Here is a 21,945-nt window from a genome sequence, read left to right as displayed (position 1 = left end):
TTATTTTACAGGTTATGTTCAGAGTTTGATTAGGCGTGTTGTAAACAATGTCAACATTGTGATCAACAATCTCATATTGAAATATGTGGAGGATGATATTGTTCTCTCAGTCAACATCACGTCTGCAGAGTGCTATACAGTGGATGAGCTTTGGGATAGAGCATTTATGGACATCTCTGGTGAGCAGATATTTTTTGGTTATAGCTGTCACAGTGGTGACAATCTTACATTCATCTAATAAAATGGCCTTTTTTGTTGGAAGTAAACTAGATACTGTTCTTTCCATCATTTTTTCCATGTTCTTTATTTTGCAGAGCGAATTATAATAATATATCTAAATTATTAAGGTATTAAGGTATACTTCTATGATCAGAAATGATTATACAACATGCTTTGAAGTCCTCTCTGCTCGAATTTGCCATCCTTCAGTTTTGCATTTTATTTTGCACTTGCCACTGGCTGTAAGCACTTAAGCAATCCATTTGTATTTTTGTGAATGAGCAGTAGCTTCTTAAGGCAGTCTGTTGCAATTATTTGTAATTATATTGAACTTCTTTAGGCTGGCTAGAGATGTAGTAAAATGTGGTGCACTGTAGTGAGCATGGCATATGAATTATAAGACATATCTTATTTTGTTTCACATTTCTGGAACAGAAAATAGCAACTTTTCAATCTTATCTTAGTCTCCAGTATCTGAACATCTCAATCGTCAAATTACCAGTCTTCACAAAACTTCTCAAAGACTGGGCATTCTTAAAGACTCTTGATAGAAGAGGAATTTGGGCACAATAAAACTACTCCAGGATCACACAGGAGATCTGTGGTAGAATAGGGAACTTAATATGATTTCCTTAGCACTGGACCCCTTTCTTTTTTCTGGCTAAAATGATTACAAATTACTACCAAAAAAATACAAAATCATGTTCATGTTAAGATCACTGTAATAACTCTTACTTTGCTTTGGAAGATTCAGAAGAAAATCTTGGGGGAAAACATGCAAGATTCTTTCTGGGAAAATAACGTTCATTAGTCTTATCCTTGCACATAAAGCAATACGGTTACTTTATGAAAAGATCTCAGGTGCAGTGCAAGGATAGAAAATAGAGTTAAGCATGATGAATTTGTTGTCACTTTTTAAGCATTCAGCTGAAAAACAGCCTTTGTGACATGTCCTTAGTTATTCGTAAAGCTTGAACAAACCATGGGGAAATAGGTTAATGTGTACTAACCTCTGCAGCCAGAATCTGGAGACTGGTGTCTCCAGAGGTCTGGAGACCTCTTAGCCTTCCCTGTTGCACCTTAAAATGGGAAACTCTCAGCTGAGTAGTTCTAGTCTCTATAGCAAACCCTTGAATTGGGTGGTTGAGACATGGACAGTTTTTGAAAGGGTCAGGAAAAAAGGAGGCCTCTTCTGCTCGGTCTTTCATTGAAAAGTACTTTTACTTTCTAAATGGAGTAGGGAGCAGCCAAAAAGAGAATCTTTCTCATTTATTCATGATGATGCACCTTCTTAAGAAAAAGAAAAAAATAATAATTATTGTGTGATATCTACCTTCCCCTCCGCATACTTCATCTCTATTTCTAATCAAATTCTGACTGTAGCTTAATAGTGTAACTTATTAGAACTTAAAACCAGCTGTTTGTCCCTCAGTGTTTTTTTTTTCCTCTTCTAAGTGAAAACTGAACATGCCTTTTGAATGACAAAGGTTTATCATTTAGATTTTTTTCTTAGGGAATTATTGTGAACATCTGTTTTTTCCCTTCCATTCTTTCTTCTCTTGCTCAGTTATCATTTCTCTTTGACATAAATTTGCATTTAAGCATTACCAAGTAAATAAGATGATAATATCCTGTGGAAATGTTTTGTACTAATGCTTTGTCTTTTTTTTTCCCCCTTGATTTGTAATGAGCATAAGAAATAGGAGGGTATAATTGTAGCATCGCTTAAAGAATGTATTTGCCAAAAAGTTAGTTACATTATTCTCTTTATTTTAGTCATATAAGCAAGTGCTTCTCTGGTTTAAATACAATACAGTATTTACAGATTACAATACAGTTGCATGTTCATTATTTCTTTTTCTTCTAGTTAAGAACATGTACATATAACTTTTTTCCTATGTTTTATATTTATAACATATATATGCTGTTTTCTTTTTAAAGCCACTGATCTGGTACTGAGAAAGGTGATCAACTTTTCTGACTGCACCGTGTGTCTTGATAAGAGAAACGCTAGTGGTAAAATTGAATTTTATCAGGAACCTTTGCTGTACAAATGTTCCTTCAGGACTCGTCTACATTTTACTTATGATAACCTTAACTCCAAAATGCCATCTATTATTAAAGTAGGTATCCAAAATGTGATTTGTGGGGGAGTATTCCTGTGTGAACTATTTTGAGGTTTTTCAACATATACTTTGGCATTTCTAGTAAATGAAAAAAATAATATTGTTCTGCTAAAGGGATTTTTGGTCATATTTTATTCATATGTGCTAGTAATTAGTATTAGTAACAGTAATAGTATTAGCGATTAATAATAGTATACAAGTAAGGAAATCACGATCTCTGATCTCTTCTATTTTTCTTAAAGTTTTGAAGAAGAAAACATAATAGTTGTAAGGTAAAAAAACATGTCCACATAACATCTGTTGAGGAAAAAATACTTTAAGATGCCAATAATAAGATGCAAAACATTTTTTACTTATGTTACTGTTAGGAATGTGGCCCAGACTCTCATAAATAACAGGAAACTTGCATGTATTTACACTATTTAGTGAACCATTAAAAAGAATTAGCAAGACAAGCCCAGTTACTAGTGGGCAGAGGTCCAGTATCCCACATAGACATCTGACACTAAAGGACATCTTTGTATTTTGAAGTACAGAAGCCAAATGCTAAAATGTTAGAGAGACTAAAATACCTTTTATTCCTCGAGTTTTTCCGCATTGACCAGTCATATATGTCAGATGTGGTTCCCCCCTGCACCCCCCAACTAATGCTAGTAATGGGAGCAAAAAAAAAAAAAAAAAAAAAGCACTTCTAGTATCTATACAATATCCATCTAATTAATTGAGAACTGATGCAATTTGAGATAAAGACTTTATACCAGCCCCTTCTCAAATTTTAATAAAACTCAATCTTCAAGTGAATGTACTGCAGAATAGTCAGTTTTGAGATAAATTTTTCATATGTGTTTCTCAGGAACATCTTGTACAAGTGTTACCCTTTTATTTAGGATGCTGCGCTTGACTGACTCACGATATGATCCAGGAAGTCCTGAGCTGTTATAAATTTAGTAGGTTGGGAGCTAACTAGCAATCATATCCAGTCTGTGAAATGTCCTTATTTGCTCTATGTGTTGCACAGCTGTATGCCTTTACTTACTTACCAGAAGCTTTGGGGCAAATTTAGAGATTTTTGAATATTGCAGTGGCCATATTAATGCTTATCTAGAGCAGAAGTCTTGCAAAACAGACTCCCACAAACATCTGGTAGCTTGTGTGTTTTATTAGGCTTTAGGTCAGAACTAAATTTTTACAGAAATAGCCTTCTTTCATGTGATGATCTCAAATTAATAAGTATGCAAAGACTCAGCATATTAGAGAGAACTATTCTCCTTTTTTTATTTTAGATTAACTGATAACAATTTTAGAAGCTTGCTTTCTTTGAGTTTTATAAACAAGAATTTAGATATGCAGTGCTATAGGACCATGTACCTTAATTTTAAAGTCTGTATGAACTATAGTGATAAAGGGGAATCATCATGTAACTGTCCATAGTTTACCTCTTGAGGTCTTTATGATCTGTGGTGACAATATGACTACTGCATGTAGACAGCAAATTTTCATGTTAAAAAGCCTAACTTTTTTTAAATTCAAATTTGGCAAGTAGTTCTGTAAATTTTGGAAAAGTTGTATGTAGCTTAAATTCTATGTGCCAGGTTTTCACACAGAGCAAGGTTTATAGCCAAATTCGAAATCTCTGACAACAGACTGTATAATGGAAATGTTGACAGTCTTCCATATTATGTAAAATGGTACTTCTGTTTTAATAGAGACTATTATTATATAATTAAATACGATTTTTTTTAAGCGGATACTGGACTACCATCAAACACATACTAGAGTGCACTGACACAGTAGTAGTTTAATTAAACTTGTGTGAAACTTTTCTCGTTCTGCTTGCTGGTGGTCATTTATTGCCGTGCTTTTTTTTTTTTTAATACATGTTTCAGTTTGTTCCAAGATGTTTTTTGTCTTTGCTTCCTATATACTCTTTAATTTTGGTTACATTGTACTTAGTTTAGTTACCTACTTTTTTTTGGTGTTGAATATTTGGAAATATAATATTGATTAATTAAGATGGTCATAAAGATGCTCAATTAAAATCATTCCCCTTTTTTTTTTTTTCTCAACAGCATAGTGAGTTGAACTGGATCACAAACTGTACAAAAAGAAATAAATAGCTTTCTGCTGGTTTTAGGGAGCTGAGTCAACTTACTGAGGGGCAGATGAGTTCCAGGGACAGCATAAGTGCACGGCTAGCGCATAGTGCTACACGTTGAAGAAGTCCAGGAGTGTAACTTAATTTAGATTAAACCACTCTGGAACTGTGCCCCCCTGCCTTCTTAATCGCCCTCTCACAAATGGGCAGTGGGGAAGAATCCAAATGAAGGAACTTACATATTAAAACCAATATAGTTAGACTTTCTTTGAATGTTTTACAGCCTAGAAAGCAGAGACTTTTATTAAGTTCTTTATAATGAAAATAAAAGTTTAATCGGATGCACTTATATGACTGTGTGACTGTTTTAAGGATTTCTCCAGCGATAATTGTAAAAAATCAAAAATGTAGGTAAAATATGTTTCACCTGACTTTTCAGCCTGAAGGTTTCTTGTGTAGCAACCCAAAGAGTGTATGTTTTTGATGGTCATTATTTACGGCGCTTTGCTGTACGGTTGTAGTGGCTTTTGTGTTCAGAAAGTAGAATTCCCATACCTGATGAATATGATGTTATATGGTTTAAAAGTTCACTTTAATGAGGACAGTGCTTTATTATTTACTTCTGTTTTCTTTTGTATTATAGATCCATACATTAGTTGAAAGTTTGAAACTTTCAATCTCTGATCAACAGCTTCCTATGTTTATACGCATAATGCAACTTGGGATTGCTCTTTATTATGGAGAAATAGGCAACTTTAAAGATGGGGAAAATGAAGATTTGATTTGCCACACTAAGGATATGTTGGGAAACATCTCAGGTAAATACAATTCTTACTTGTCAAAAGGAAACGTTAAAAACTGTTTCTCTGCTTTTTACGAAGATAAATTGCCAAGGCTAACTATTGCAATGTGTCTTCGCAGTCTGTAATTTGTTAGAGCCAGTTCATTGCACTAGGTGGTATGTAATACTCTTAATGACTTTTTTGTGTTCTGTTCTGAAAACTGTTCGGATGGTCCTGACTAAATTGAGGCTAAATGTTGTCTAAAAAGGCCATCTTAAGAGTTGTGACCCAGTAGGGAAGCTTGGATTTGCTTATCACTATGTTATGCAGCAAGATACTTGTGCTCGACTTTTCTCTATTATCTAGTTCAAATGTGGCTGCTGCCAGTTTCAGACTGATGTCTTTCTCCGTCTTTGAAACTTATTACTGAGAATGGAAATAATATGGGTGCTAAACAGCAAGATCCTTCTTTACAAAAATTCTCTGCACTGTGTTTTCAGTAGCTCTTTTCAGTATCCTTCTCAGTATCCTTTTATGTTGTCTATTCTCCTTTGTTTTGGTAGAACATGTATTCCCTCTTCTACGTGATATTTCACGGTCCGCCATTTGATGTGCTCTTTTGAAGAGCATCACATTTATGAGGGGTGATTTCTCTTTGTGTTTGTGCGATGGCTTTAGCTGCTACTTCCCAACTATTACTAGAACCGTGACATGTACTCTTGTGGCCAGTGGTATGTTTCTAGCTATGAACCTTTCACTGTGTCCTCAATTTTATGTGGCTTTGCTAGGATCTACCAACTTTGATCCTGTATTTTTTTTCTAGCTTTCTCTTGTCATCTATTTCAGTGTTGAGACTTTGTTAGATGAATTGTTCCCAAATCACAGAGTCTTAAGAAAGATATAGAGGTGCTTTGTTTATATTAAAATCTGAGGGAAATAAAATTTTGAGGTAGACATTAGAACCTAAGTATTTTTCTGAACTTCCACTTAGCTCTAAAATATAAACAGAACATTCGAGATTTGAGTAGTCCTATTGACTTAAATTGTGCGATCTTTTTATAGTAATTTGAACAGAAACGACATGCTCTGGAATATCCAAACTTGAATCTCGAGTTTCTGTAATAGAACGTGCACTAAATAAAAATGAAGAGGGAGGATGGAGTATCATTATGAATTCTGACTTGCTTTTTTTTAAATAAATATTTGGATGAGGAGTTAATTTACTTGTAAAAATGGGGAACTTTTTTAGAGGTGTACTTGTTAATTCTGTCTCCTCGAGACATTAATTTGGTGTATCTTTCCAAAGTTGAATTTGGGCCTCGGGGAGAAGAAGGGGATACTTACCACACAGTCAAGAGTATTCCATGATGACTTCTCAAAAATTCTTGGAATTATATTTGAAGGTGATGTGGCAGTCTTAAGCTGTGTTTATAGTATTACAACAGTTTTAAGACTTTCGATGTAAAATATTAAATTAATTCATTTTGTTCCGTTTAAGAGATCTATAATGTTAATTTAAATGGCTTAAAATAAAAAGGTTGTAAGATTTTTTCCTTTTTCGGGTAATGTATTGATATCTTCTCTGGTTTCAGAGAACTAATACATTATTGGAAAGATGAGAGCAGTAGAAACTTTTTTGCCAAAAATACAGCCTTTAATGTTGTTTGGCACAGATAATCATTTCGCTCTCATGCCAGATGTAGAAACCTCTGTCATGCTGCTGCTATGTAGAACTGAGCAAATAAATAAGACGACTCTAAGTAGCTCTCCTGTATTCTCTCTTAAGTTCACACAGCTTTCTGCACTAGTAACTATTTGCCTTATAAGAAATGTGAAGTTTTTTGCACAAAACATATGATTAGAAGTTCTTAATATTCTAGAAATACTAACTTAATTTTCTCTCAAAACTTTAAAAAGTATACTGTTTTTAGAAGAATCATTAATGTGCATCTTAAAAACGCCCTCAACATCTAAGCAAGGTTTTAATTGTAGTATTGGCAGGAGAAAGGCATAACAACTTTTCTCTGAAGAGTTCGATTACCCTTGCTTTCAGACAAAGGGTTGCCTTTGTACCATGAATATCTTTCATTCCCATCAAAATTCGCCCAAATTTGGCCAAGCTTTCATGCCGTGGAGAATTATGATGTGTTTAAAGTTGCTTGAACTTTATAGTTTATTTCCTTGAGTTGTGAAGAAGAATAGGACAGTTTGGATATGGGAAAAATAGTGAAAGAGAATAGTGAAATCTTATGAATCATCATGAGAACGGTTAAGACTGTTAGGTAATGAATTTTGGATGAAAAGAGCTATGGTTTGGAGACAACGATTAGCTGGGTAATGAATGAGAAGACAACTGCAATGCACATCAGCAAGTACAGAAGTAGGATAGGAGAGGTAGGTGGGTTTTTGTTTGTTTGGCTTCTCTTGACTGGGAGGTACGTGAGATGGGGTAGTGGAAAAGGAAGATAGACTGGGGAAGATTGAGGTTGAAAGGAAAGGCTTCTGCCTGCTGCTTACGGGTCTGGAATGGAACTTCAGATTCTTACCCACAGATATGAGTAAAATTATTTGGCAAGGTCTCTTGTCTCATTCTCGTTTCTAATGCTTATCCTGAGGAAGGTTAAATTGCTATTGGTGTTTGCTACTCTCTTTTACATTTTTTTTTTTTTAACGACTATGTAAATGTGACTTCCTAGTTTTTTAAAGAATAACCATCTAAAAAAGAAGTGATATTGTATAATTTCACTTGTGAAAATTGTGCACTGATGTACACAGGAGTTGTCAGAAAGGCTGGAAATTGAAGTTGCAATGACAAGAACTATCAATAAGCAAGTCTGCAATTTCCAATGCAGTTTTAGTTCAGCTACATTGTACTCATTGTGCTTGTTCTTAATTATTTGATCATAGATTTTTGACAGAACTATCTCCCTCAGAACACAAAACAGATGGCAATCGTTGTGTGGCCCAGCCAGAGCTGTAGATACAGTTCTAGAAGTCTATTTCTATCTCTACTACAAAATATTTTGCCACACACAGACCAAAACTATTAGCATCTGTATACCTGTATACCTGTTTGTTTTCTGTATATAATTGTTTAATATATGTAAACATACAGACATGCACACTTGTATACATATATGTATACACATATGCATTGAAAAGTTTTATCTATTTCTATACTTTTTTTTTTTTTTTGACTTATTTTATGTGGTAAAGAAGAAGTGTCACACAGAAATTATCCAGGTTAGCCATGCCCATCAGTGTGTGTTTACTGTTTTTTCTTCTGACTTCATATTATATCTGTGACTGGGAAGTAAAAACCACTTTCCATATTTCCAACCACAGATTTTAACTCTTCTGAAGAAACTTCAAATATGCTACTATTTTCAGAAAATAATATCTAATCAAGTACAACTATAAATGACATACATTATCTGCTGAGCTATATTAGCCATTTTTTTTTTTCCGAGAGCAATGCTTTATGAAATCCAAGACTAATTCCACTGGAAGTGTGCCTAAATTCTTCACAGCTTAATATTGTACAGACCTTCTTTACGGATGATATTTTTATAACCCTTTAAAAGAATTATAAAGATCAATTAAATATTTTTAACCCAATATTTATTAGTAAGCAGCCCCAACCCTTTCATCTTTAAGAGTGTATCTAGTTTGATTATCATTAAATCAAAATCTCTTGAATGGAATTTATTTTTATCATGTCAATTGCCTGTCTGAAGCTGAATTAAAAATCAACTATGACTAGTTTAATATATTTCAGAATATTCCAAAGCAGTTTCTTTAAAGAGTTCTTGTATATCTAAATGTAAGAATAGGACCTTGAATTTTGTCAGCAAGGATAGGAGCTATACCTTGAACATATCTTTTGCTGTCTCTAAGGAAAATTTGCCCAATTCAGTCAAGCTGAAAGCATTCTTAATAAGTAAGTTGAAATCACAGGCCAGAAATACAGGCAGAAACTTGCTTTAGTTTTGTAGGTAAGTTCACATAATATTGCATGCATCCTGGGCCATGCTCCAGGCTGAACAGGCCTTCTGCTTCTGCGCAGTTGAGGGCTGTCTGCATTGTGGTCTTGGATACCTGACAGTAGGAGTAGTGTGGAGAAGGAAACTGATGTATTCCAGTGCAGAAAGATACGAAACCTAGAATGATTTGGACAAGAATGTATAACAGAGACCAGAAATGATAATTCGTGTGGGCTGAGACTTGAGATTAGGCTTTTAATTTCTGGAGAAATAATCGGCTAACAATGTAAGTAGAAATAAAAACTATTTAGGTAAGAAAGAGGACAAGAAGCTGGGATGCAGGGGAGAACTGGAATTTAGCTGGGTGGAATTGCTGAGGTTAAAGATCTAAGGGTGAAATAATAAAGCTGATAAAGTAAAGAATGAAGGTGAGAGGTTTAAGCAATAAAAAGCTTGAACTTGGGAGAAGCTACTGGGGAGAGGATTTTGGCACTTGCTGGGCAAAGAAATATGAAGAGTGGAGTAGAAATGCAAAGATGCGTAGCTGAGGAAGGGATGCAGGACAGGTGGTTGAAAAGAGAGCTGGGATGGGAGTCTGCATGGTGATGTTAGGAACTGCTGAGCAAGAAGCTTAGAACAGATATGAGAAGCTGGGATTGTGAAGTAGGGAGGGCTTCTGAGAGTGGTTTTAACTGTTCCTGGTGCTGCCTCCTCTGAATGATTGTCTTGAGATGCCGAGTTATGGAAATTTCTTCTTTCATGAGAAGAAATCTGTGGCAGATGTGACTGCAGCATCTGAGGCATGTTTGCCAGGTATAAAATGGCAATAATAGCACTATCTTTCCATCCAATAGTAATGTTATCAAAGTCATTCATAGTCATAAAGCACATTGACCCTGTTGTGATCTTTACTCTCAAAAAGCTACATGAAAAATAAAGTAGTGCTCTGTGAACATGGGTACTTAACACTTTTAAAACTCTAAACAGAACAGTGTTGCGCAGAACCTACAAAACTCAAATATTTTAATGGGCTGAATTGCTCCTGATTGAAAACTCAGTAGTAAGAACAGTAGCATGGAGAGATCTTTTTGGGAGCAAAAAAGCAGATCGAGAGAATGAGTTTAATGTGTTGCTAGCTTTGGGCTGAATATGAGCTTTAGGTTGACTGAGAAAACCAGGTGCAAATATCTTGTGATAGCAGGAGATTCTATGTGAGCATTAGTGGTTGGAGAAGGAGTTGACACTGCAGTATTGTAGTAGGATAAAAATGGGAGAACTGGAATAGATTCATCTATCCACACTTGACTGGGGAAAAACAGCTGTGCACTGTGCTAGTTAAAGAATTTGCAAAGAGGAGAGTTATTCCCAAGTAGCATATGCTGCTACCCTGCGTAGATTTTTGCCTTGTAAAGCATGTCCAGCAAATGTGCGAGAATATTCAGAAACGTCCATTTGTTTCCCCCATTTGACTGAAATGGCATGTGTGCCAAATTACACTTTCCTGTGTGTTTTTCTTGCCGCACTTTTTGTCCTTCTTCTCTTGACAGTTAAAGAGATGGAGGTGTACCTGTGATCACTGTAAAAGACTTGAGTTATAAAATGCTGTTTCAGCTCTTCATCTTGTCATCTTTTCTGTGGGGTAAATGCAGTAATCCCCGCACTTTGTGTTCCTCTAGTCTTCTAGCTTCATTAGTGGGACTTCTTTGTTGCTTCTCCACTTGGATATCCTCCCAAGGAAGCCCAGGAACAGTAGAAGTGCTTGGAAGTCATGTTCCATTGGGCAGGAAAGATGCCGCGTAGACGAGCACCTGCAGAACAGGGCTGTGAGGGCAATGCATGGTGCGGCTGTCCAACAGCTAGCGTAACAGCGAGTAACTTCCTTGCAGGCATCCGTAATGATGCATTGTAACTGACTGCTGAGATCCCACATGCTGAGGATGCATATCAAGTTCATTGTGTGGAGATGGTCAAATTTCTTTAATTTGGATTACATATTTAGGCACTTAGAATTGCATACATCTGTTAACATCAGTTAAATGAGCCGCACAGAAAAAAGAGTAACGATAATATTTTGCAAAGCTGTAAAGTGTCGAAGTTGGAGGGATTAAACTTATATTTACATTAAATATTTTAATTGTTTGAGGAACTATAATCTTTTTGTGGAAAATTATATTTTTATGAATACATTTTAAAGATCTATTTTATGACATCTTACCATTTTCTTTTCCCTTGAAAAGCATTAATACTCCTTAAGCAGCAACCCAAAATAGTCTTCTAGTGAAATCATTGAAAGGCATTGGTATGATTCACAGGTTGATCTTCTGTTTTTACTTATTACGTAAAAGCTTAAATATCAGACTTTTCTATTGCTGATTTTAAAAGTGGTTTAATATAGATACAGAATGCAAGCAATTTTTTTGAGTGCTTCCAGTAAATAAAGTTTATTTCCAAGTCATCTACTTGAACTAGTATACAGGAGACAGAACATAAATGCTTTTCAAGTTGACATTGTCAGGCAACTGGCTGGCGCCTTCTTCTCGCTACTGAATATCTGCACTTACGTGTCACTCTTGAGTGTAGGTGTTCTGTGATTTGTACCTAAAGCCAGGAGGCCCTTGCCCTCTGTTATGAAATTTCACATTTAGTCGCATTTGCTGTTAAAAGCAGAACTATTTTCTACATCTTGCCCTGGTTTAAGGTGTTTTAAAATAATCACTGCTCTTTTTATCTCTGTCTTTTAACTAAGGCTTGTGCATCTGCTTTTAATTTTATTGAGTTTGGGATATTGCTTAAATAATTGGAATTTTTAAGTAATTGTTTGGCACCCCCAGGCAACATTTTGGGGGTGACTTTAGAATAATTATTGGTGTTATTTCAGCACTCCAATAATTTTATGTAATCAGAATTTTAATTTAATCAGAATTTTTCTGATAAGTTTGGAAGGTGGCTCTTTCTTTCTCTCCTGTTACCTTGCCTTGTCACCCAAGCTAGTTTCAGTTTGCAGTAAGACAAGACAGATAGACCAGGCGTAGGTGCTTGGGGGAGTCTATGTAATAGATGGAGGCGCGGACCTTGAAAAAGTGGGCTCTGTAGCACCGAACCTGAACCTTTCCTTGCAGTAGCATTGCATATCCAGTCGACTGTATAACCCAGCAGTAAAAGGGAATTCTAATTTTTTTTACCCCCCGTGCTTTCTGTTTTTCTAAAAGGTGGGGGCTCATCCTGGTCTAGTAGGATCCAGAGGTTGAGTTTAAGGAAGATAGTGTTCTGGTTGCAGGAATAATGATGAGTCTTTAAATCTTAGTATTTTACAGTTCTAATTTCTTTCTTTTTGAATCAGTGCAGTGGGTTTTCTTGTACAAAATAAAAATATTATTTGTTAAGTATATGAAAGTGCTTTCCATTGAACATGTGGCTGTCATAGCATTGTTTTCATGTTACAATTATCATGGCATCAGATTTTCAATCAGAAAGTGTTGAGGGCAGTTGGTCCTTTGCTTTTAAAAGCAGACGAGGAATACCTTGCAGACTAGAATTTGGTCTATAGGATTTTAGTTTCTGCTGGCTTTGATACAGCTTCCAGTTACATGAAAGCTCCAGCATCAGCGTTACTCTGCTAACGTATGAAGGCATGTACAGTAGATCATGAACCACCTTTTTTTTAATATGTATTCTTCGCATAAAACTATTTAAGCGTCAAAAATCAGAGCAAGTGGCATAGTAAATATTGTAAGTTATTTTGTGACACTCAGTTTTTTCTCTTTCTATGGTATAGATCCAAAATCAACATCTACTTTCGAATAAATTCAGTTTGGCCGCAGAGCCACTGAATGGCTGTATAAACATCCTGGGGAAAACTCCCATGGACATTTCTGTAGTTTTCATATTCATAATGAATAATGCCGTTTTTTTTAGCTGTGCGTTTCTCATGGCATCTTTAGCTTAAAGCAGGTAAAATGTGGATGAGGAAATGAGCTTTAATATCTACATTACTTAACAATACAGGAATGAACATTTACAGCTGTGTTCTTGAAGTGCTTACTAAGTTTCATTCTTGTAGTTCAAGCAGATGAAATATCACGCTACTGCCAGAAGGGATGGTGGTGCTTTCCCTCCCTCGTCCCCCTGTGCCAGCACTAGCTCTTATACAGCCACAGGCTGAGCTGGATCAGGGGCCTTACCAGGCAGAACACAGGCAGAAAAATAAATACATACAAAAGCGTCGTTTTCTACTGGGTTGTTTCCAGATTTATGGTGTAGAGATACCAGTTCCCACACTCATGGTCAGGTACTTTAAGGATCTCAAACCCTTTAATAAAAAGGATTTAGAATTTCTTAAGATTAAACTTGGTTTGGACATGGAAATAGTGAGGTGCGCTCACTTAATACAGTAAGGTAATTCATATAAAAATTATTTCTTAACTAAAATCACTGCGCTAGACTATGTAGCTAGATTGTTCCAGTGTGATCTCAGCGATGGGTAGTCAGCAAAGGTGGATTTAAACCTCCACCTCCTTTAACGGACGCATGTGTGTAAAGGGCAATGACTGGAATGTCTCTTACTGAGGGGAGGAGTTCCTATAGTTTATTTTCTTTCACGGTAATACAATATTTTTTGTAAGAATTTCTTAGTGCTGAGATAAATAGTCAAAATTTAGATCATAACTAATGTCTTAATAAGAGCCTTATTAACCAGAAAAAGGACAAATTTTGATTTTTGCAAGATGAAGACAGAAACAATTGCTTGAATCTTGCAGAGGATGTCCATCCCTTACAGTAAATGCAGCCCAGACTCCATTTCAGTAGTTTAGTAGCGTTTCTGTGCCTGGGTGTATCCTAAGATACGCGCTTACCCTTTCCATTGAACTATTTTCTGCTACTTTGGTTGCTTCTCAGCTTGGTAGCGTGCATCGCAGCTGTCTCTTGCTTCTAGGCAGCTCAGGTCAGTATCAGGCACTTGCTGTGCTGGTTTGCTTAAGGTGAATCGTTGGAGTCTGCGTGCCTGAAATATTCTCATCAATTTGACGTTATTGGATATTACTGCTAACCAGAAAGGGGACAAAGACTGATGAACTGTGGCCCTGTGCAAGCAATACTTGCTCCTTAAAAGGTTTCACTTACCTTTTAGATAAAGAGGGAATCCCTGGTTAACGTGGTTTGGATTACTTGTAGCACATTCTAGCGAAGTGTAAAAATTTGCTGTAAAAATTAGCTCTTTTGTGCTAGCTTTGAAGTTTCTTAAAAGTAGGGTTTAGATATAACGAATGTGATGTAGGAAGCTTCTTTTACTGTATTTCTGTATCTTGCATAAGTACCAGACATTCGTCTACTCGGTCCTGTAAGGAATATTGTGACATATGAATATGCTAGGTCATTAATAGGTTATTTGCCATGATTAGTGTAGTTTCTTAATGGAACTATGAAATAGTGGAAGGAAAAGGTTAAGAAGGAGAGAGCACAAGGCTAAGGTTTGACTATTGCGTAATATCAGGGTATGAAGCGTCAGCCATTAATATTGCTCCTAGTATGTAGAAATATGAGCACCAATGAGTAAAAATAGATTTGTAACCCAAGTTTTCCTAGTTTTCAGTGTAGGGTTTTTTTTTTTTTCCCTGCAGAGTAGTCATTGGGAGATTACGAGAGGGTGTTTGTTTTTTGTTTTGAATTTGGAGAACTTTCCCTTCCTGAGTACTACAGGTATCCAAAGCATACTTGGGGTGTTTGGCTCAGACAATTTGTGCAACATGGGAAAACTAAGAAAAAATCTTTAGCCTATGAATTTCAGTGCTGGCTTTGCAAAAGATTTAAAGAAGTGGGTAAAACATTTCTTTCTGCTTGTATAATAAGGTAACTGGAGTTGTGAGATCAGTGTAAATATTTCAAGCACAGGATTGTATTGATTTATATTCTACTCCTCGTGGTGTAAGAGTTAACTTTTTTTTATAAATGTGTAAGTAAAGATGTAATGCAAGAGTTGATGGAACTCAGAAAAGCTCAAATTATCTGAGTATAGTCATAATCGCCTCTCCCTGCTCGGCACATTGACTTTATTTTCTGTTTCCCTTCTTTTATTTCTGTTTTTTCTTTACCCTTCACTTTATACCTATGTTTCGTGCTGGTTTAGTTTCTTCCTTCTTCTTCTTAATTTGTCTTGTGACTTTTTCACTTTGATGCCCTTTTCTGTAGGCCCTCACAGGCAGATGGTGATGTAGCATCGCAACATGAGGCAGTGTGAGAGTGCCTGTGTTCAAGGCCTGCTTGAGAAAAGCAGAATTGAGGTTGTAGGGATGTGTACCCTTAACTCTTCAGTTCAGTTTCCTGACACTTCAGTTTTACAGTATTCTTAGTTTTGGATAGGAGAGAGATACCACTGTGCAGCCATAACTGTGTATTAACAAAGGATTTTTTATCATTGTATTTCAAAGCTCTTTCTGTTTAAAGAATTATTATTTTGAGGACCTAACTATACAACTGGTTTAAGTCTTATTAGCATATGTAGTTGCAGTTGATACAGTAGTTAATTAAAACCAAAGAGGCACTGTGATTCCAAAGTGCACGCTCCCCTTCGTTATTTGCCCTGCATTATTTGTTATAAAGGAATATGGATTATATTTATACTTGGAAAGGTTTAGAGAATGTTGTGCATTGCTTACTAGGCTGATCTGCATTTTGTTTCAGAGTGTGACTGTTGACTCTATAGTGGTTGTAATAATTTTAGGTTAGCGGTAGAAGATAGGTGCTTCTTTTTTTCCACCTTATGTCTCACAGTATATAGCTATCACCATTTCTAGTCTATCTACTTTTCTATATTATTTCAATAACTTCTGAAATACTAGTAAATATTATGAAACAAAGTATAATTTGGTACCTTTTACTGGTGGATGTATGTGTACACATAGTTCAGCAAACAGCATACCAAACGGTGGCTCAATTCCGTGATTAGGCAGACCAAATGTTATGCGCAGCCCGGGTTCTGCAGCTCCACGGTTTCTCCATCGTGGCAGACCTTCCACCACTTCTACTTTGCTGCCAGCTGCAGTCTCATGCTCCATCTCAATTCTTTTTCCTTCCACATCAAACAGTTCTGCCTTCTGGCCATTTCCAAGGCTTTGTGCGCGTCTCTTTTGTCTTTCCTATGTTTCAGAGATTTACATTTGCATTAAAATCTGATCTCTGACAGTATCTTGTAAAGGGGAGCAGGAAGGGAGCTTGCACTGCCCTTGTGAAATGAGGTGTCCTTGCCCTCAAGCACATGCAGGGAATTCACATGAGCACTTTTCCTTCTGCTCTCTCCCGGCCATCTAAACAGAGTACTTGTTGGTCCTCATTCTCCTGTGAAGACTACAAGCTCAAAAAGTTGTAAAGGGTGGATCCTCCAAGTTAAAAATAAGTAAGCAGGAAGGGAATATGCCTATTTCTGTTCTCTGTTCAATACTGTTCCCCTACAGGGGCAGTACGGTGTCACACGCTAGCTCTGAAGTAGCTGATTCCCCTTTTGAGTCCCATACGAACGATGATGAAGCCAGGCAGGCTGAAGTATTGTAGTGCTGTTTGTACATGCACAGTATTATCTGTTTGGATCCTGAAGCTTGCATCTGTAGAGGACTCTCTGTATTGTTCTATATGTTATCTTTAATTTGGGTGGGGGCAGAAAACCTACATGTGGCTCACATTTGACTCGCAGGAGGCACACCAGCTTTTTGCAGCATGTAGATAAACCTGTATCTTTGACTATTGCAAAAACTGTCTTCTAAACAAAGGAGATTTTCAACCTTAATTTTTGAGGTTGTACTGTGTCTACATTTTCCTTGTTACGGCTTTTGAAAACAAAGCACTTTTTCTTATTTCATTTTAGAATTGAAAACTGCAAGGTTGTAATATATCCTCATTTAATAGAATTTCATTTGAAACTTCACAAGGCCTTCGTGAAAGAAGACTAAGTCTGACTGAAAGCATGAGACATAGATGACAAATTCTGGTGTCACTGCAGATGTACCGTATTAAAATTATTATAAAGATCTTTTTTTTTTGAGTAAAATGTAAAAGAAGCAAACAAAAATATTTGGAAGCTTAAGTAGAAATTTAAAATTTCTGAGTATATCTTATATCACTAATAAGATCAAGTATCAGTGAATGATGTGTGAACATTTGTCCTAGGTAAACTTCTCATTCCATAATTATTCCATAATAAATGAATTTACCAGTATAGCTGATTTGAAATTTTACTTGTTTTTTATTTCAAAAGGTGCAGAAGATGAAACAAACTCAGCAATACAATATCCTACACAATATATTAATCAAGAACCTTACCTGCATCAAGATGATGACCAGCAACAAGGATGGGTTTCTTGGGCTTGGTCTTTTGTTCCTGCTATTGTGAGTTATGATGATGAAGAGACCGATGGCAGTCGAATGGATGATGGAACGACATTACATCAGCAGAAATCTCAGTCCCTTAAGGATCCTATTATTTCCATTGGATTTTATTGTACAAAGGCAACTGTGACTTTTAAGGTAAATACTTCTGTGCGTTGTATAGAATTTAATTGGTTTGTTGAGCATAAAGATTATATGAATGCTTGTCTACTGATTGATTCCAGACAGGGAATATTATGCTAATGAACAATAAAAATTGCAAATGTTGAAAGTTCATTTCAAATCATAATGTACTGTTATTTATAATGTGAAGTTGCTTTGCTGTTTGAGGCAGACTTTATTAAGTGCAAACATTTTAACCTTAAATGGAGACCACTTAATTTACCGAAATAAGAATATATTTTGAGGGGGAGGAAGCTTAAAAAATAAGGCTTTCTGTGGATATTTATTGCAGTATTCCATCCGTCTAATTTTCATAGTAATATATTTCTCTGTAAAAGTGCTTTAGTTTGATATAGCTAGTAAACGAATACTGGAGGAATTTGTTTATTTATTTGCTATAATATGGGCAAATGTAAATTTAACTTGATCATATTGAAATTATTTTTGATGACTTAGAATTGTATTAAAGAAAATAAATTCCATATATATATAGAGAGAGAGCTATAGGCTATGTATATTGAGAGAAATTTGAATATTTTCTCTAATCAAATCTCAAAACAGTTTCTGGACTTCTCTCTTCCTTTTGTGAGTTTGCAGAAGAGAATGAATACAGGGACCACGGATAAGACATTGCGTTGTACTGACAAATAAATAAAAATTCAGGTCTGATTTACCAAAGTACTTTTAACACATGCCAAATGTTATGCAGGCAATTTTATGTACATAACTGTAGTCGAAAGCTACTCTGAGTTTTACAGTTTAAAAAAAAATTAAATAACTGAGGTTTTTTTTCCTTTTTCTTTTTTCTTTTTTTTTTGGTAATGGCTTTGAGTCTCATGGATGACCTGTAATACCTTCGTTGCCCTCTTATCATGGATATGAGCCTGCTTACACACACAATACCATCAGCTGCTCCCTGTCTCTTTTATTGGTCCGTTTTGCTTGTCATCAATGTAAAAGATGATGTCTTGGATGGCTAGATGGTTATTTTCCCTGAGCTGTTTTGTCTTGGCGGTGGGGCAGAGCATTTAGCTACTCATCGACTGGTAGAAAGGAGGAAACAAATGACGTGGGGGGCTGCTGGCGTGCTCTAGGAGCTGGGGAATCTGCAGGAACGTTTTAGAACTGTAGTCTTCTGTCAGATTTCGTTGCAAAATTTGAGGGCATACATTCGGCTGAACAGACAGTCATGGTCTCGTGTGCTGCTCTGCTTCAGCTTTCATTTAAAAAAAACAGGCTACAAACAAATGATGCAACTCCCCCCCTCCCCCCCATTAACAAAAAAGCTAGTGTTTCTATGATTTTAGCTGTGTTAATTCTTGGACAATTAAACGTGATAAATATTTTATGGAGGTTTAGCATACTTTAGGTTTTTTAATTATTTCCCTGGGATGCCACTTCATTGAAAAAAAAATACAACCATCTCGAAATTGTCATTTATTATGGTTCAGCATCTTCTTTATTTTGTGCTTTGTTGTACAATATTAGTTTTCTACATGATTTCCTCATGTGAGAAATCTTATTAAAATACTAAGAATTTCTTTTTTGAAAGGAATTTGCTTGATTGGGCTTTCCTAATATTTCATTGGCAAGCTGGTGCATTTTATATTAGGAAGTGATAAAAACTACTTAAAATATAGCATCTTACATTTAATAAATTCAGAATGTAAAGTGATGTATGAGACTAATATGGTGACAGTTAAGAGGAAAACAGAATTCATTGTTCTGCTTGCATGCAAAGAATGTATGGAATTAATTTGTGGTTCATATTTTGGTTAAAAAATAAGGTCAAATTTCTGCATTAGCATTCTGAACAGTTGATATCATTCCAGCTTAAAAATCATGCCAAATTAAATGTAGCCTTTTCTAATAATGCTGAAAATAATTCTTGTAATGTCTGAGTTCTTTTAATCAATTAATTGCTTTTCCTCTACAATAATTGCACACAGCTGAAGGGTGATCAGTGTTGTTTCAAAGTAAAATTTTGTAATCCAAACGTCCAAGAAAATTGGATTAAAAAAAAAAAAACAAAAAAGACAACCATGTGTATCCACTCTTGGAAATAATAATGACAGCTTGAGAATTTTTTTTAATATAAAAATTAGAATTTGAATTATTTAAGCTGCTTGACATAAACAAAATTAAGTCTTCTTTAATTCAAAACATGAAGACTTCAGTATTTTGTACCTCTTTCTTAAGTCCGTATTATATGCTTTTTAGCCGCAGTGTATGTGTTTTACTACTTTAAAATTTTAGATCAGAATCATACAAGAAATATGAAAACATGTTTCTCTCAATTGCCATCATAAAGAAAATAAAAATAAGTGTGATTGTATTTCATAGTGTTTCCTTAATATTGTTATGTTGTTTAAATATTTACTGAGCAGGATAAATAATAAGTGTATGGATTTTTACAGCAATTTATAAACTCATTTGATACTATGTTAATAATGCAGCTGCATGTCTGTTTCATCTTTTCATATACCTTCCTTTTAGATAAATCCACTATGGTATTTTGGGTTTAAAACTTTCTTATGATATACTTGAGATTAAATAGGCATATTCAGTACAAGTTGATTATGTGAAGTTCTAATGTGGATAATGTGTTACAGCTGTTTTGCTGCACCTGTTTCCTGCTTGTTAATAAATTTTGGCCCATAGTTTAATGTCTTCATCAATTTTGTATATTAATGACATTACTGCTGTTTAATGCTAATATTGACTTATGTAAGGTATTTATCTTGTTATTTCATAGCTGACTGAAATGCAAGCTGAAAGTAGTTATTATAGCCCTCAGAAAGTAAAATCCAAAGAAGTTATTTGCTGGGAACAAGAAGGAACCACTGTTGAGGTAATTATTCAATAAGAGGTTTACAAATATATTTTTTATATATATATTTAATTCACTGTAAAGACTGTAATAAATAGTTAAACAAATAGTTACTAAGCCATAAAATATCTTGAAATGATTTAACTGTTGCTGTATTTGGTGTGTTTATTGTAGTAATCACATAGATAGGAGGCAGAGATTATTTCAGTGAAAGAACATTGTATCATTAAAAACTTATTCTTTTTCTAAATATCCTATTTGATTAACTCATTGTTTATTAAAATACTAAATGTATAAAAGGAAACTTGTAACAGTTCATTTTTTTTCATCTTTTCTATTTCTAATGGAATAGAATTCTTCAGGATATCACTTTTTTCCCCCCACTAGGTCCTTATGAAAGGTGAACTCTTCTTCGATTGCCAAATAGGTTTTGTTGGTTGTCAAGCTATGTGCCTTAAAGGAATTATGGGAATTAAGGACTTTGAAGAGAACATGAACAGGACTGATGAAGTGAGTATACTGAAATACCAGTTGAGTTGTTGAATACAGCAATACTGATACGCTTTATTAAAATATTTATTTACAAGAATTGGAAAAACTGCTGTTATCGGTTGTGATTTTTTTGATATGTTACTATTATATAGGAGACAGTGACTTTTACTTACAATTGGAAAGAAGACAAATATCTAAGAGTGAAAGGGTACAAATCAAAAGGCATTTTTTCCTTTGACGCTCCCTGCCATTGTAATGTCTATTTGTATACATAGATCTTGTATAGAAAATTAAAACACAGTTTAAAAACTTCATAAAGTATTTAAATCAACAGAAGACCAGAAGGAAAGAAGTGGGGACACTATACACTAAGAGTAATATAGGTATAGCTCAAATATTGAATGGCTTTTTTACCTCATTTTTTCAGTAAGGTTGATGAGAGTAGTAAGTGAAATGCAGTAAGACAATGTCAATTTCTATGTTTTAAATAGAAGCAAAGCTTAAATTGCTTGATAAGGCAAAATCAGTTGTCCATATGAACTATCCTTAAAATACTTAAAGAACTGATTAATGAAGTTCTAAATCCAATAGCAAGAATTTTAAATTTCAGTATATTGATAGAAGAATGCCCTATAGCATTGGAGAATAGCAATTATCCTGTGTGTTTAAATAAAAACAAATAATGCAGACAACTGCAGACCTATTAACTTAGTAGTAGTGCTCTGTGAAGTATTTTGAGGGGAAAAATTAAGAACATGGAAGAGAATGTAAAGTGCCTGTAGATTAAATTCAAGCATCTCCTTTTTCTGAAAAAAATCATATACTGTATTATGATAGCTATGATGCGAGAGGCTCTTGTACCTTTGTGAAAACAAAATGA

The 21,945-nt window shown here is 35.1% G+C and overlaps 1 protein-coding gene across 4 annotated transcripts in view; it reads left to right on the top strand.

Annotated features, from left to right (window-relative positions):
- VPS13B (vacuolar protein sorting 13 homolog B) overlaps positions 1–21,945 on the top strand; it is a 484,859-nt gene that overhangs the window by 52,864 nt on the left and 410,050 nt on the right. For all 4 annotated transcript variants that reach the window (XM_068932943.1, XM_068932945.1, XM_068932942.1 and 1 more), the window contains exons 5-10: positions 12–179; positions 2,161–2,342; positions 5,084–5,258; positions 17,451–17,719; positions 20,499–20,594; positions 20,961–21,083. In XM_068932943.1, the coding sequence (XP_068789044.1) occupies positions 12–179; positions 2,161–2,342; positions 5,084–5,258; positions 17,451–17,719; positions 20,499–20,594; positions 20,961–21,083 (1,013 nt within the window). The remainder of the gene's footprint in view (positions 1–11; positions 180–2,160; positions 2,343–5,083; positions 5,259–17,450; positions 17,720–20,498; positions 20,595–20,960; positions 21,084–21,945) is intronic.

The sequence above is a fragment of the Struthio camelus genome, chromosome 2 (genome assembly GCF_040807025.1).
Source record: "Struthio camelus isolate bStrCam1 chromosome 2, bStrCam1.hap1, whole genome shotgun sequence".
NCBI lineage: Eukaryota > Metazoa > Chordata > Aves > Struthioniformes > Struthionidae > Struthio > Struthio camelus.
Note: the sequence above shows the minus strand (reverse complement) of the source record. Positions and strands in the feature narration are given on the sequence as shown.